Source organism: Littorina saxatilis, linkage group LG5, assembly GCF_037325665.1.
Source record: "Littorina saxatilis isolate snail1 linkage group LG5, US_GU_Lsax_2.0, whole genome shotgun sequence".
NCBI classification, from domain to species: Eukaryota; Metazoa; Mollusca; class Gastropoda; order Littorinimorpha; family Littorinidae; genus Littorina; species Littorina saxatilis.
In genome coordinates this window covers 19,895,057-19,909,074 of record NC_090249.1, presented here as the reverse complement: position 1 = coordinate 19,909,074, position 14,018 = coordinate 19,895,057, and the positions used below count along the sequence as shown (strand labels likewise).

The 14,018-nt window shown below is 40.7% G+C and overlaps 1 protein-coding gene across 1 annotated transcript in view; it reads right to left on the bottom strand.

Annotated features, from left to right (window-relative positions):
- LOC138965932 (uncharacterized) overlaps positions 1 to 11,599 on the bottom strand; it is a 53,604-nt gene extending 42,005 nt beyond the window's left edge. The window contains exons 1-4 of the mRNA XM_070338013.1: positions 11,551 to 11,599; positions 10,611 to 10,740; positions 7,259 to 7,404; positions 6,144 to 6,298 (exon numbers count right to left, since the gene is read on the bottom strand). Of these exons, the coding sequence (XP_070194114.1) occupies positions 6,144 to 6,298; positions 7,259 to 7,404; positions 10,611 to 10,740; positions 11,551 to 11,599 (480 nt within the window). The remainder of the gene's footprint in view (positions 1 to 6,143; positions 6,299 to 7,258; positions 7,405 to 10,610; positions 10,741 to 11,550) is intronic.
- Between the last annotated feature and the right edge of the window lie 2,419 nt (positions 11,600 to 14,018).

Here is a 14,018-nt window from a genome sequence, read left to right as displayed (position 1 = left end):
CAAGACTGCGTTCGTATGTGTGAATGTTCACATACGTATACGAAACACTTAAACTATCTAGTCTATGTAATAACCAACCAGTGATTTTTATGTTAAAAATGGGAAGTTTAAAATCGGTCTTTCCCTCGCTACCAATATTGTAAACTATTAATCTATTTTCGATTTCCGATGAAATGTAATTTCATACTTTTTTGCACACTCTCGAACACCATTATATGCGCTACTCAACGCACTTACACTGTCAGACCAAGAACAAGCATTTAAACTGAGTCTAGATAACTAATCACAGGCATGCAGTTTGCAATAACTATACACTTGCCATATCACAAGTCACAAGGACGAATACACAAAGTCTCAATCCTCGTAAAAAGTAATTCTGCTTAGATTTTCGAATAAGAAGAGCGATTGACTTTATTAATTAAACCTAAATTGTATTACGTTTTTAACAACGTTTTTTTTATGAGAGTAAACGCACTGTAAGAAACTTACATTTAAACATGTAAAGAGATTTTGTGGTAGACATTCAGAGCAAGGCTGTCTACACAATGATGCACTATAAAGCAGCGCTAACCACATGGAAAGCAGCCTGCACATTTTAGTGTTTATGTTTAAGTTGTCACCTCCTAGTCGGGCGGTACATCAAAAGACACAAGGCCAAAAGACACTATCCCGACGGACTTTGGACATCCCAACAAAACAATGTTTTGTCAGATGACAGTGTAAAATCGTTATGGCCACGTTTTTCAGAGCATTGGAATGACCTACCAACTGTATTCCACCCAAGCTGCTGTTAGCCAAGCCATTACACGTGAAGCGTTTTGAACGGCAAAAGGTTACTAACCTCAATCGTTGCAGAAGTTTAAGACATGGCTCTAAAAGACAAAACGCTGAATGGACACGGTGTGAGATAGCTGACTTCAAGCTGAACATACTTTAAAACCAATGGACAGTGCGTTGAATAGAGGGTGGTTCAAGAGTCGATTTGATTTCAATAACTAAGGAAGTCATACCAAGATTAGAAAAGCATCCAGGTCACTAAATAGGCTTTACATGTGTTGGCATCGCACTTTTGGGTGTCCTTTTGACGCATTTGTCTTACTGACTTCTGCTTTGTGTCCTTTCAGCAGAGCCTCTTGTTTATATAGTTCCGTTGAATCCTCATCGTGTCTTTCAGTTTGATCTCTAATCCTTTGTGTTTTTCGACGTTGTGTCTTTTCAGCGTCGACTGGTAATGTGAACATCCAAGATCACAACAGGTCAGTTGTGTAAAAGTTTCAATAAAAGAGCTGATAAAAGCCTATTTTGACTTTAGAAGTATATACTGTGTTATACAATTGCATTTGTAACACCAAAATAAGACATGTCAGATAAACATAGCAATCGAAAGGGGAAGGCCATTCTAACAATCGAATGTTTCAGGCCTTAAAGCAGTAGTCAAGCGATTTTCCCCACAACCAGATACTGACATGTGCTTCCTACGGCACTACTCCATTTCAAAGCCTCCAAGCACAGTGACACGTATTTGTGAAGAAGGAGGGGTCCCGTATGTCCAAATGTCTCATGTGTCAAAGCAAAAATGAGGTGTATAAAATATCCCAATTTTACGGTCTGGTGGGGGGAAAACAACAGCAGCCACCTCCACATTTGCGTGATAAAGCGGAGCATGTAAAACGCACTGTAACATTAGAGGGTACAGCCCAGGAACTAGACAGCCCCGAATAGGTGAGAGCTATACCTACTTACCTCAGCTTTGAGCTTACCAACTTCGTTTTCAACATCGAACAAGCCAACCGCAGGGACGAGCAAGTCTACTTTCAGTAGAGGTTATCAAGAGAGAGGTTATTGTTATAAGTCTACTCCCATTCTTAAACAACAGTTTCAAAAAACTTGTATTGTATTTGTACATGAACAGTGTGGCTCTTTTGGGTACAACAGCAATATTTTGTTTGCGACGATGGTTTGTGATTTTTTTCATCCAAGGAAGCAAAAGCAAGCCAGTTGAAACATTCACAAAAGTTGATAAATATTTGCTGCATGACAGTTTGACATTCACCGTCCATCAGCTAGGCTATACAGTAATCTAAGTTGTGCATGCTCTTACTTTGAGCTAATTTGCTACCAAAGCTTCTTCTTCTTCTTCTTCTTCTTCTTCTTCTTCTTCTGCGTTCGTGGGCTGAAACTCCCACGTACACTCGTGTTTTTTGTAACGAAAACTATGACGTCAGACAGCTGGTTTTTTTGTTGCTATACTAAGTGCGTTCTGTGGAAAGAGACTGATACTACAAACAATTAAGTGCCTAAAGTTCTAAGATGGGCAGTGGTGTTATGGACAATATGCACACACACTGACTCGACAAAGCACAGCACTGCACATCACATTATGACACACGCATGTATCAGGAAAGCACACGTCATTGGTACATGGTGGTTGACTCTTTTTGCATACTTTTCCTGATGATAAAACGATGCTGGGTGGGAAGGGTGGGTCAGGAAATGACAGATGAAAACCAAATGAAGCGAAAACTACTGATCCTTGCATTTAAAACTGTCTACGGGGAAAGTGTAAAAAAATGCAGCAGGGGGTGGTTTGAAATTAAATCAATGTTTAAACCTTACAGCTTCATGCTATATACGTGTGTTGTCCTTGGTAATTACATTCTTGACATTTGTTCGCATTCAGAAAGATGGAACTTTTTAATCTCTACTGCTACATTGTTTTATAATGACATGTTCGCAGTTCATCTGAATAAGGACATTTTTAACTTTTCTTGTATATATTTATTTTGGAAATAAAACACTCAGAGCAACACATTAAAAGAGAAAAGTAAAAACAAGATTAACAATTAGACACATAAATTCAGTTTTTCTGACATTTGATAGACATTAAAGGCTAACAATGACGTAGTAATCAAAGCTTACTCATGGGCACAAGACATGAGATATGTCCAGTAATAACAAGTCTAAGTGTTAGTTTGTTGTCACACATTATGTCGCATAGACAACTGCAATAACGGAATGAAAAACGCGCCACTTCAGAAAGTTTAGATACAAGGATCAGATAATTCTGCATAAAATCAAATGGCCTCTTGGTGTTTCTATATCACACTTATTTAAATGTTCAGTTTCAAAAGAAATGGAATTAAAGCTTACCAAGTCGCCAAAAGCTTTCAAAATAAACTGTTCGACGATCAACTTTCTTTCCTTTTGCAACCTTTTCAATTCAAGCTAATAAAAGCATATTCCCCTTGTGCTCGAAGTCTCAAATGTTTGTACAAGGTATCAAACCAGTCATACATAGTATTGACATAATTGTTCAGCAGTGTGATTGGCTGTCAAAAGAGACCATTTAACCAATGAGATGAGAGGATCACAGCAAAATATAGGATATATATGCTGATATTCCACGCAAATCCGCCGCCGCAGACCAACACACAGCTTCTCTCTGCTAAGTCAAGTTAGCAATGAATGGTGAGTATGGCAACAAGCTTGCGGGCAAACAGGGCTATATACTGTGGTGCAGCTGCACTCGCTATGTACTGATGTACTGTACCTGCTGGCGTAGGCTGAGGCTACCCTGTAACACAGAATCGAGGGGAGTGCATGATGCGTACAAAAGCCAAGGGCATATCGGTGCAAACAGGCGCAATAGGATAATAAGTTGTCGAAAAAGAAGGATAGTGTAATAGACTGATAAGGGCTTATGAGTGTGAATATATGTTTGACACAATAGTTCCATCCGATTGATAGTTTACACCCAACCTTTGAAAATCAATAAATCATTAATCCATTTCCTGCATCTTCTTTTTAATCATAATTATTAACACCGAAAAAGTATATTTTCAAACGTCAACAATATCTCCAATAAGTTTTCTCTGTTATTATTTGGCAACGATTGCATAGATATGGACAACAAATGTCCTATATATTGTCACGAAATGACATAAGAAATTAAAAAAACGAAGCAAAGGAAATTTTGCAAAAACAAGTACTTGTAACAAAACCCGTGCTCAAAACAAGACGAATTTGCGTAAAATCTTTATAACAGGCGTTATGAAAGTCCGCTGAAACAAGAGAATGTAGAATCCCACCAAAAAAAAAAACCAGGTACCCCTGATAGCAATGTAACTGAGATTGGAATCAGGGAAATAAAAGTTCTCCTGCCCCGACCTCTTTACCTCTCACAATAAAAGGAGGATTTTTTTGTTTTGGTTTAGTTGGAGACTTTACTTTTCAAGCAGGTATGATGACGAAGTATTAAAAACAAATGACGATACAAAGTAATATTTCAATAAATAATATTCCACAGGCTACCAAGACAAACTTATACAAGAGACAAACATTTCACTTCACCCAAAGCAGATGAATGTCTTTTTTTTGGGTTTGTGCAGCAAACTCACATTGAATAAAATCAGTATAGCCAAAAGAGAAAGTTTCCATAAAGAGTATGAAACAACAAATCTATATATGCAATAACTTAAAAGGGTTACACACCCCTCCCCCAGTTAATAATGACGACAGCAAAATTCTCCCAGTATCTCTTGATTTGTTAACGAAATGTTCCCTGTTGGTTGTGGTTGATGTTGAGATATATCCCAATTACATAACATCGCTCCAGACCAACGTAAGTTCTTCCCTCCTTTCAGATTTCTTTCCCAAATCACTTTAATTGAAAACAAGAAACTCACAACTCTGCCCAGCTCAACACTAAGAACAGAAACGACTGTTTGCACAAAAACAAAGAAAATTAGTGCGAGAAAAAAATGTGAAGAGAAAAATGTGACAGCAGAAATACTGACGCAAAAGTGCAAAGAGAAAAATGCAAACGGTTAAACATTGCAAATGGATGAAAACTGCAAAGAGGTCGAAATTGCAAAAGACAAAATGCAAAAAGGAAACCCGGTTAAGAGAAAGGTGCAAATAGAAAATTTGCCAAAAGATAACCTGCCTGCAGAAGGAACAAAAATGTGCTAGAACAAAACAAATATGACTTCAGCACGGGACATGATTGCAAAGCGTAATTTACAATTGCCAATTTCTGTCAATAAAAGAACTATTTAACGGGGAAGAAGATGTGACATGTGCCAGGAAAGCAGTTAAGTGAAAAATCATGGCAAAATGGCAATGAAGAAAAAGAGATTGTGTGCATCCTATGCTGTTGTAAATATGTTCTTTCTGACCATCATACCGCAAACTAGACCTTTAAACCGTACAAAATGTTCAGTTTCAGGCCCTAAAGTTTATAATTTGCAGAGAAAAAAACAAACCTTTGACATTCTAGGCTCCAACAAAAGCTTACTTTACAGGTATTGAGTTCCTCACCTTTGAACTGTAGCACACCTCTTACTTTGACGGTCGATAGCCATGCTTGTTCGACATACCACATTCACAATAACTAACGGAAATGTTTCTGTGTGATTCAGAAAAGGCGATTGCATGCTCCTTGTGTGACACCAGGGCAAGAGACAATAAGTACATGGGAGATCGTATTTAAAAGGATTTCAATTGTCTGGAGAAAACATTGACAGATGTAATGGTAAAATTCATGTAAAGGACAAAAGTATTGAGAAGTGAAGATATATGGATAAGAGAGAAAGCGTGGAGGGACACTAATGAACGAGATATGATTGAAGGCATCGGCGAATAAAATCCTCAATAAAAGTATACCGCACAAGCCAATTCCTTCCCCCCCAACAAATCTGCAAGAAGCCTGGAAACACAACATTCTTCACGAAGACCGCCTGGACTTCAGTACCAAACAAAATATCAGGCTAAATAAACGGGCCGAGAACGTGTCACCATGAGGGGGACAGGAGCGTCCTAATTTCAATGCCCGACACTAAATAAACCGGGACCAGAGACAAGCCTAATCCTGGGGGGTTCCAACACCACACTCCACGGTGACCTGCTGTGTAAATGAACGGAGAGGAGGGTTGGGGGGGGGGGGGGTTGAAGAGCGGTTGAGGGAATACCTCAATTTGAGGGGATCCAACACTGCGGTCACAGTTTGCTAGGTCGCACTCTACGTTGACCGATTGACCTAGCTTATAAGGCTAGATTAGCCTAGAGGGAGTAGGGGCACCTCGTCATAAGAGTTACCAACACTACGGTGTGAGCTACACTATGCTAAATGCTCGCTCCTATACCTGGCTCCGCATGGTCTTGTCCCGTGGGAAGGCCTGGAAGGGGAAGAAGGGCAGCTTGCCGCTGTTGGTCAACCAGGGATGAACCTCCATGTCCAGCAGTGAAAGTCGCAGCTCTGGTAACGGCTCGACCACCTTCCGCAAGATGTCCTGACAATCTGTGTACAGACAAGTTTGTGTTGTGTATAATACTATCAAACATGCACGTGAAGAGGCATGCAGTATCTTCGCTGATCTTGTATAAAGCCCTTGAGGGTTTGGTAACCTTAAAGTCAATATATTTTCACTAAAAGGAGAATTGTAGCAATCCACATGCATGATATGGTCAAACATACACACGTCGGTCATTATGCGGTGAAAAAGCAAATTATTGTAGCGACTGACTTCATCGGGATTAGTATTGGTATCATATCGTCCTGTGAAGTTACCCTGACTGAAATTCGGAATGCTTTCTCACTTGGACAAGCGAGCGTGCCATACAGTACGGCGCTGCCCATTTTCTTTTTCCTTTTCCTGGATGCGTGTATTCCTTTTTTCAAAGTTCTGAGACTTCGCTGTGAACTTGGGATCTTTATCGTGCGCATGCGTGCACACGGGAGTGTTCGGACACCATGGAGGGTCTGCACAATGCTGACTCTGGGAAATAAATCCCTTGCCGAACGCGGGGGTCGAACCCACGCCGATATAGCGACAACTGGTTTCAAGCCCGCACCACTACCGACTGAGCCATATCCCACCCCATGTAATTTGTACAAGTGAAAGTGTATGCTCTGATTCAATTAGACAGCTTAGACAGATCCGTGGCGTTGAACATGATCGTGTAAGCGGGGGAGGACAGTATCTTTACACCTTGTCAATATTTAACTCATTGTCTCCCAGGTACGGATATATTCGTACCCACTCATATGGCTCTATCTGACCAGGTACGGATATATCCGCTCAGACTGTTAGCTTCAGTCGCTTCCTGTAACGTCGATATAACGCCTGCATTCCAGCGTGTTGATACACAGTAACTACACAGTTACTACAATTCTGATTGACTTGCTGCAGCACAGTTGATCTCGACTAAAACAAATTGGTCAACATAGGTGGGGTAGAAAGTGTTAACTTATGCTTACCTTGTGAGAGGGGGTCCATATCTTTACTATGTTGTTCCGTGAGCCCTTTCTGCATCTGCTGCACGAGCTTGGTCCGTCTGTAGTGGTCCGTGTAGGGCGTGGTGAAGGGCAGGTGGCCCACCATCAAAAAGTACATCACGATGCCTCTGTCACACACACACAGAGGACAAATGGTTTTAGTGGTTAGTTCAAGTGAACAGTTCAATAAACATTGAGCGAGTAAACATACCTCAATACCTTTTTGATAGTGCGTTGCTGTAAGTTTATTGTGACATTATTTTTGTTAGAATGTATATGTATGTATTTGATTTTTAAATAGTATGGTTTTATTCATAGTTAATATGTAAAGCGCGGAGAGCATAGTTTACTGTGGTTCGCGCTATATAAGCTATTACAGTATATACCGGTTGTAAGAAACATCGGATGTAACAAAGTCCGTTTGTATGAAAGGTGCTGGGGGGGGGGGGGGGGGTCCCGACAGCATCTACTCTTTGTTATTACTTAGAATTTTCCGCTTGTAAGAAACACGGATGTATGAAAGTCCGTTTGTACGAAAGGAAATCTCTGGTCCCGAGCAGCACCAATGGCCGGTTATAAGAAAAAAAGTTTAGCTGAATACCTTATAGTTTTTATTTTTTTTTACAATTTTAGAGCTCCAATTTACTTTGATCCACATTTCGGGATTTGTTTGTTTGTTTGAGTTTTCTTTTCTGGTAAACAGCTAATTACAATTGATGAATAGTCTTCGATTGTCAAGTAGAAGTGGTGACAAATTGCTTAAGTATGCCTTGTATTGGACTCTGTAAGCGGAAGTTATTTTGGGTAGTCACTGCCATGCATGAGGTCATGCAAGCTTACATCTACATGTATGTATGTGGCCTTTCTAATTTAGTGTGAGTGCTTGCACAGAAGCGAGGCAAAAGATGCCAATCAGTAGGCCTAGTGGGCCAAAAGACAACTCTGCTTGAATCTCCATTGAATATCGAGATGGGTGAATATATTTTTCATACTTTTTCTAGTACACATGTACTTAAAACAGAATGTTCTGATTTCTTTTCACTCCAAATAGATGACTATTTATTTCCTAGCTCAATTTGAGTCGAAGGAGGAGGGGTGAGTGGGGCGGGGATGAGAGAGACAGACAGACAGACAGACAGACAGACAGACAGATAGATAGACAGAGATAGTCTTACTTATAGGAGACTACCCAAACCACAAATTATGAAAGACAATCAAAATATTTCCGCTGGCTCATATATGGAGAAAAACCCTCTGAGCTTTCAACAATTTCAAAAGTCTGACGAGGTACATCACAAATGGTGATTATACTTCGAACCCTCTGAAAGAATTATCATTACATGTGCATGTTATTTCGTCTGAGATGTAGCAAATTGTCAAACATATGACATTCTCTCTTTATTTGAATCAATGCCTGTTATTCGTCCGTTAGCTGGATTACCATCATTATTTGTTGTACTGCTTTTGGAAATAAAAGCTTTAAAGATAAAATTTCCTTGGGTTTTGTTGTTCTCTCTCTCTCTCTCTCTCTCTCTCTCTCTCTCTCTCTCTCTCTCTCTCTCTCTCTCTCTCTCTCTGTCTCTCTCTCTCTCTGTCTCTCTCTCTCTCTCTCTCTCTCTCTGTGTTTGTGTGTAATACAATTTAAACATACAAAAACAAGTAAAGGCGAAAATAGTGTGAAAACATCAATTTTACATAAAAACAAGTCGCGTAAGGCGAAATTACTACATTTAGTCAAGCTGTGGAACTCACAGAATGAAACTGAACGTAGTCCGCCGCAAGTGCAAAAGGCAGTGAAAGTGACGAGCCTGTTTGGCGCGGTAGCGATTGCGCTGTGCTTCATAGCACGCTTTACTGTACCTCTCTTCGTTTTAACTTTCTGAGCGTGTTTTTAATCCAAACATATCATATCTATATGTTTTTGGAATCAGGAACCGACAAGGAATAAGATGAAATAGTTTTTAAAACGATTTCGGAAATTTAATTTTGATCATAATTTTTATATTTTTAATTTTCAGAGCTTGTTTTTAATCCCAATATAACATATGTATATGTTTTTGGAATCAGAAAATGACGCAAAATAAGATGAAATTGTTTTTGGATCGTTTAATAAAAAAATAATTTTAATTACAAGTTTCCGATTTTTAATGACCAAACTCACTCATTAGTTTTTAAGCCACCAAGCTGAAATGCAATACCAAACCCCGGCCTTCGTCGAAGATTGCTTTGCCAAAATTTCAATCAATTTAATGGAAAAATAGGAGTGTGACAGTGCCGCCTCAACTTTTACAAAAAGCCGGATATGACGTCATCAAAGGTATTTATCGAAAAAAAGAAAAAAACGTCCGGGGATATCATACCCAGGAACTCTCATGTCAAATTTCATAAAGATCGGCCCAGTGGTTTAGTCTGAATCGCTCTACACACACACACACACACACAGACAGACAGACAGACACACATACACACACACACACACACATACACCACGACCCTCGTCTCGATTCCCCCCTCTATGTTAAAACATTTAGTCAAAACTTGACTAAATGTAAAAAAACGATTGACTGGTTATAAAAAAGTCGACTTGCAATATTTTCTTATATCCGATCAAACCGGTTACAAAAAACACCGGATATAAGAAACCTAAAGTTTGGGTCCCCACGGGTTTCTTACAACCGGTCTATGCTGTATTATTATTTTTTTTCTTCCTTCTTTTGCCCTTTTACAAATCTAATTACCATTTCCATATATACTTGTATTTGTCCGCCAAATCAGATATTATATTTCTTTTAAGGGCACGTTTATAAGCTTAGCTTGTTGTGCTCCGTTTATTCAATTGATTGTATGCGGCATTGTTATTTGCAATTATCTGAATAAGATGGTTTAAACCAATAAACATTGACACTGACATAGAACATAATAACAGTACAAAGGGAGAGTTCAGCCACTATCATCAATACGAAACCATACCCAACAATTATTAGACGAACACAATAAGCGTGTGCTTCTGATGTACACGCTATTTCTCAAGTTTTGCAAATACATGTCGTTCTACCACAAGCAAGCAATTTTGCCTACGCGTTGGTTTTTTTTGTCACCGACAGCAAGAATTTAAAAGAAAACACAATAATATGCAATGTCGTACGACTGGAAAACTGTGCTGACTGAACTTATAGTTACTGCCAACGTTCCAAAATTCACCAACAAAAAACAAGAAAGGTATGTGACCGTAACGTTTTGTTTTGGCATAATTACACGTCCCAATAACGTACCGTTCTTATCTTTTTTTCAATTTCTTTTTTTTTTTTTACGGATCTTTATTTTTATTACTCACAGACTCCAGATGTCAATCTCAGGACCGTAGCTGTGGTTGTCCCCAAACAGTTCAGGGGCAGCGTACTCCGGGGACCCACAGTGCGTCTTCATCAGATCGTCCTTCGTGAACGTGATGCTCAGCCCGAAGTCTGCAGTGACAGAAATGCCTTTGAGTTTTTGTTTTATTTGTTCTATTTGCCAATTTCCGGGAAAGCGGTGCATCACTAAATGGAATAAAACAACAGGAAGAGAGGTAGTTAAACCAAACGGTAGGAGAGAGAGAGAGAGAGAGAGAGAGAGAGAGAGAGAGAGAGAGAGAGAGAGAGAGAGAGAGAGAGAGAGAGAGAGAGAAAGAGAGAGAGAGAGAGAGAGAGAGAGAGAGAGAGAGAGAGAGAGAGAGAGAGAGAGAGAGAGAGAGAGAGAGAGAGAGAGAGAGAGAGAGAGAAAACACCCTCTCACATACTCATCCACACACACTCAGATCGACAGAAAACCAGTCAGACAGATACAGAGAGAGAGAGAGAGAGAGAGAGAGAGAGAGAGAGAGAGAGAGAGAGAGAGAGAGAGAGAGAGAGAGAGAGAGAGAGAGAGAGAGAGAGAGAGAAAGAGAGAGAGAGAGAGAGAGAGAGAGCGGTCAGCGTGCTGCGGGAGAAAAGTGTCAGGGGGCGCTACCTGTCCAACGATAACTGTCGGCACTGGTGAATGTTGCCTCCCTTGTACCATGCATCAAATAAAACAGTCTTCGTGTAATAACCGAAGAAGAGGTTAATGGCGGTGACAAGCGATGATAGTAGAGATAAAGGAATGTGTGTGTGTGTGTGTGTGTGTGTGTGTGTGTGTGTGTGTGTGTGTGGTTGTGTGAGTGTGTGTGTATGTGCGTGTGCCTTAAACAAGTTGGTAGTCGTAAACTGGGGATCTGAAAATGGGGGTTCCATTGTCATTCAGGCCGTTTTACTCACCCACGAGTTTCACGTGCTTTCTTTTTTCATCCAACATGATGTTGTCCATCTTCAGATCTCTGTAACACACAAATACACAAATAGTTTTAAAACTTTGCTTCCTACGGCAATCAAGAAAACGATTTGCTTGATGAGATTCGTTTAACGAAAGAAGACTCTTTAATTAAATGTAAGAAACCTTTTGTTCCTCGTGAACCATCACGAGTGGAAACAATCATGCTTTAAAACACGATTACGATTTGTTCTACTTAAACACACAAGAAGATTCAGACACTGAAGGCTGTCGTTAAATCCCGAAGTTGACTTCGCGAAGTCATTTACCAAACATTCAGTGCCAAAGCTTCGGGCAGCGAGCTTCGTAAAGTAGACTTCGCGAAGTCATTTACCAAACATTCAGTGCCAAAGCTTCGGGCAGCGAGCTTCGTAAAGTAGACTTCGCGAAGTCATTTACCAAACATTCAGTGCCAAAGCTTCGGGCAGCGAGCTTCGTAAAGTAGACTTCGCGAAGTCATTTACCAAACATTCAGTGCCAAAGCTTCGGGCAGCGAGCTTCGTAAAGTAGACTTCGCTAAGTCGACTTCGCCCAAATGTGACCCTCCACCACGAAATGAGTCGCATGTCACTTCGCGCGGTTCTGCGCTAGGCTTAATATAAGTCCGGGGAGTGTCTGGTAACAGTGTGAGGGTCACCTTAGTCACAGGCTTATAACTCAAACAGTTTTCGCTCGTTTCTAAAACGGGTTTCACCACTGGATAGAGCAAAAACAACTCTTTAAGAAAATGTAAAATTATGAAAATCATGCAAAGGTGACATGCGACTCATTCCGTGGTGGAGGGTCACAAATAGTATCAGACTTTAGAGAGAAATAATAATTTGTATGTGCATAATAACATACACAGAGAAGGCAAATGTAGCGGACACATAGACGATCGGAACCACAATCAATAACACGTATATTGAGACGTTGATGTTGTAAACTGCAATTTCAACGTTTAAGCACGGGGCTCGTCCACCGCCGATTAATGGACCCGATTATCTCCACAATGCAGTCCGACGTACGCTAGGGCAGTAATGGAACGACCCCATAACGAGCAGGGCCGGACTAGGCGAAGAGGAGGGGGGGGGGGGGTTGCCAGTGGTGGCCCAGGGGGATGTCCCCCCTGGCGGCAGGGGCGGATCAGTTCATTTTATGACTGGTTTTTTTCAAAAGTAAATTGTGAAGATATGGGTGTGAAGGCGCGAAGCGCCGAGCCGACGGCACGAAGCGCCTAGCTTGCTAGGGGGGTCCGGGGGCATGCCCCCCCGGAAAATTTTGAAAAAAAGGATGCAAAATGGTGCAATCTGGTGCATTCTGAGGATGATCATTACCAGTTTCAGGCAGCAGATTTTGTCACTGATTAATACCCCAAAAATTGAAACTCAATGTAAAATAAAGAAATGCATACCTCATTCAATATTTTTACTTTTTGGCTGGGGGGGGTCCGGAAACCCTAGAACCCACCCACCCCCCACCCCCTCGTTGTGGGGGTCAGGGGGCGAAGCCCCCTGAAGCTGACGGGTAGGTCATATTCTGAGATAAGAAAATGGTCGCTCCTTGCATAAAACGGCATAAAATAAGCAATAATATAAAATAAAAAAAATAAGTAAGGTACATGTTTAGGCTAGGGGGGGGGGGGGGGGGGTTGCGCAACCCCCATAACCCCCCCGGTAGTCCGGCCCTGACGAGGGCTACTTCCCAATTACCAGGGTTCTTCCCACTTACGAGAGCTACTTCCAAATTATCTAGTAGCTGGTGACAAGTGAAAGCTCAGAGACCCCCAAAAGTACCCGCAAAGTCACAGCAAGAATTAGTGGACGTAAATCTGCGGTAAAGTTGATGCGTATTTCTATTGGTGTCGCAGGTAGGGATGTGATGTTATTTTCGCCACATTGCAGTCCGATATAAGGGCAGTAATTAAACTATCATAAACACGAGGGGTACGAGGGGCTACTTGCCAATTATCTGGTAATATCTATAGTGGCCAAAAACTCATAGGCCCTTAAACGTACCCGCAAAGTAGCAACCGGAACTAGTAATTACAGGAAAATCCACAAAAAAGTTGACGGAGAATTATTATTATTGTTGTTAGTAGTAGTAGTAGTAGTAGTAGTAGTAGTAGTAGTAGTAGTAGTAGTAGTAGTAGTAGTAGTAGTAGTAGCAGTAGCAGGAGTAGCAGTAGTAGTAGTAGTGGTAGCCTACTTTTTTTTTTTTTTTTTGGGGGGGGGGGGGGGGGTCGGAAAGGATGTTATTGTCGTTTTCGCAATCAATTAATTACTTGAAAATGTGTCAGAATATGTTCATCTTGTCTTTTATTCTAAATGCTACTGCTGCAGCTTTGTCATAAAGCTAAAACAAAGAATCAACGTTCGTGTCAGTCGGTAAACCGCTCAACCGCCCTTCTTAAACACACACAATTAATTTCTCTTTG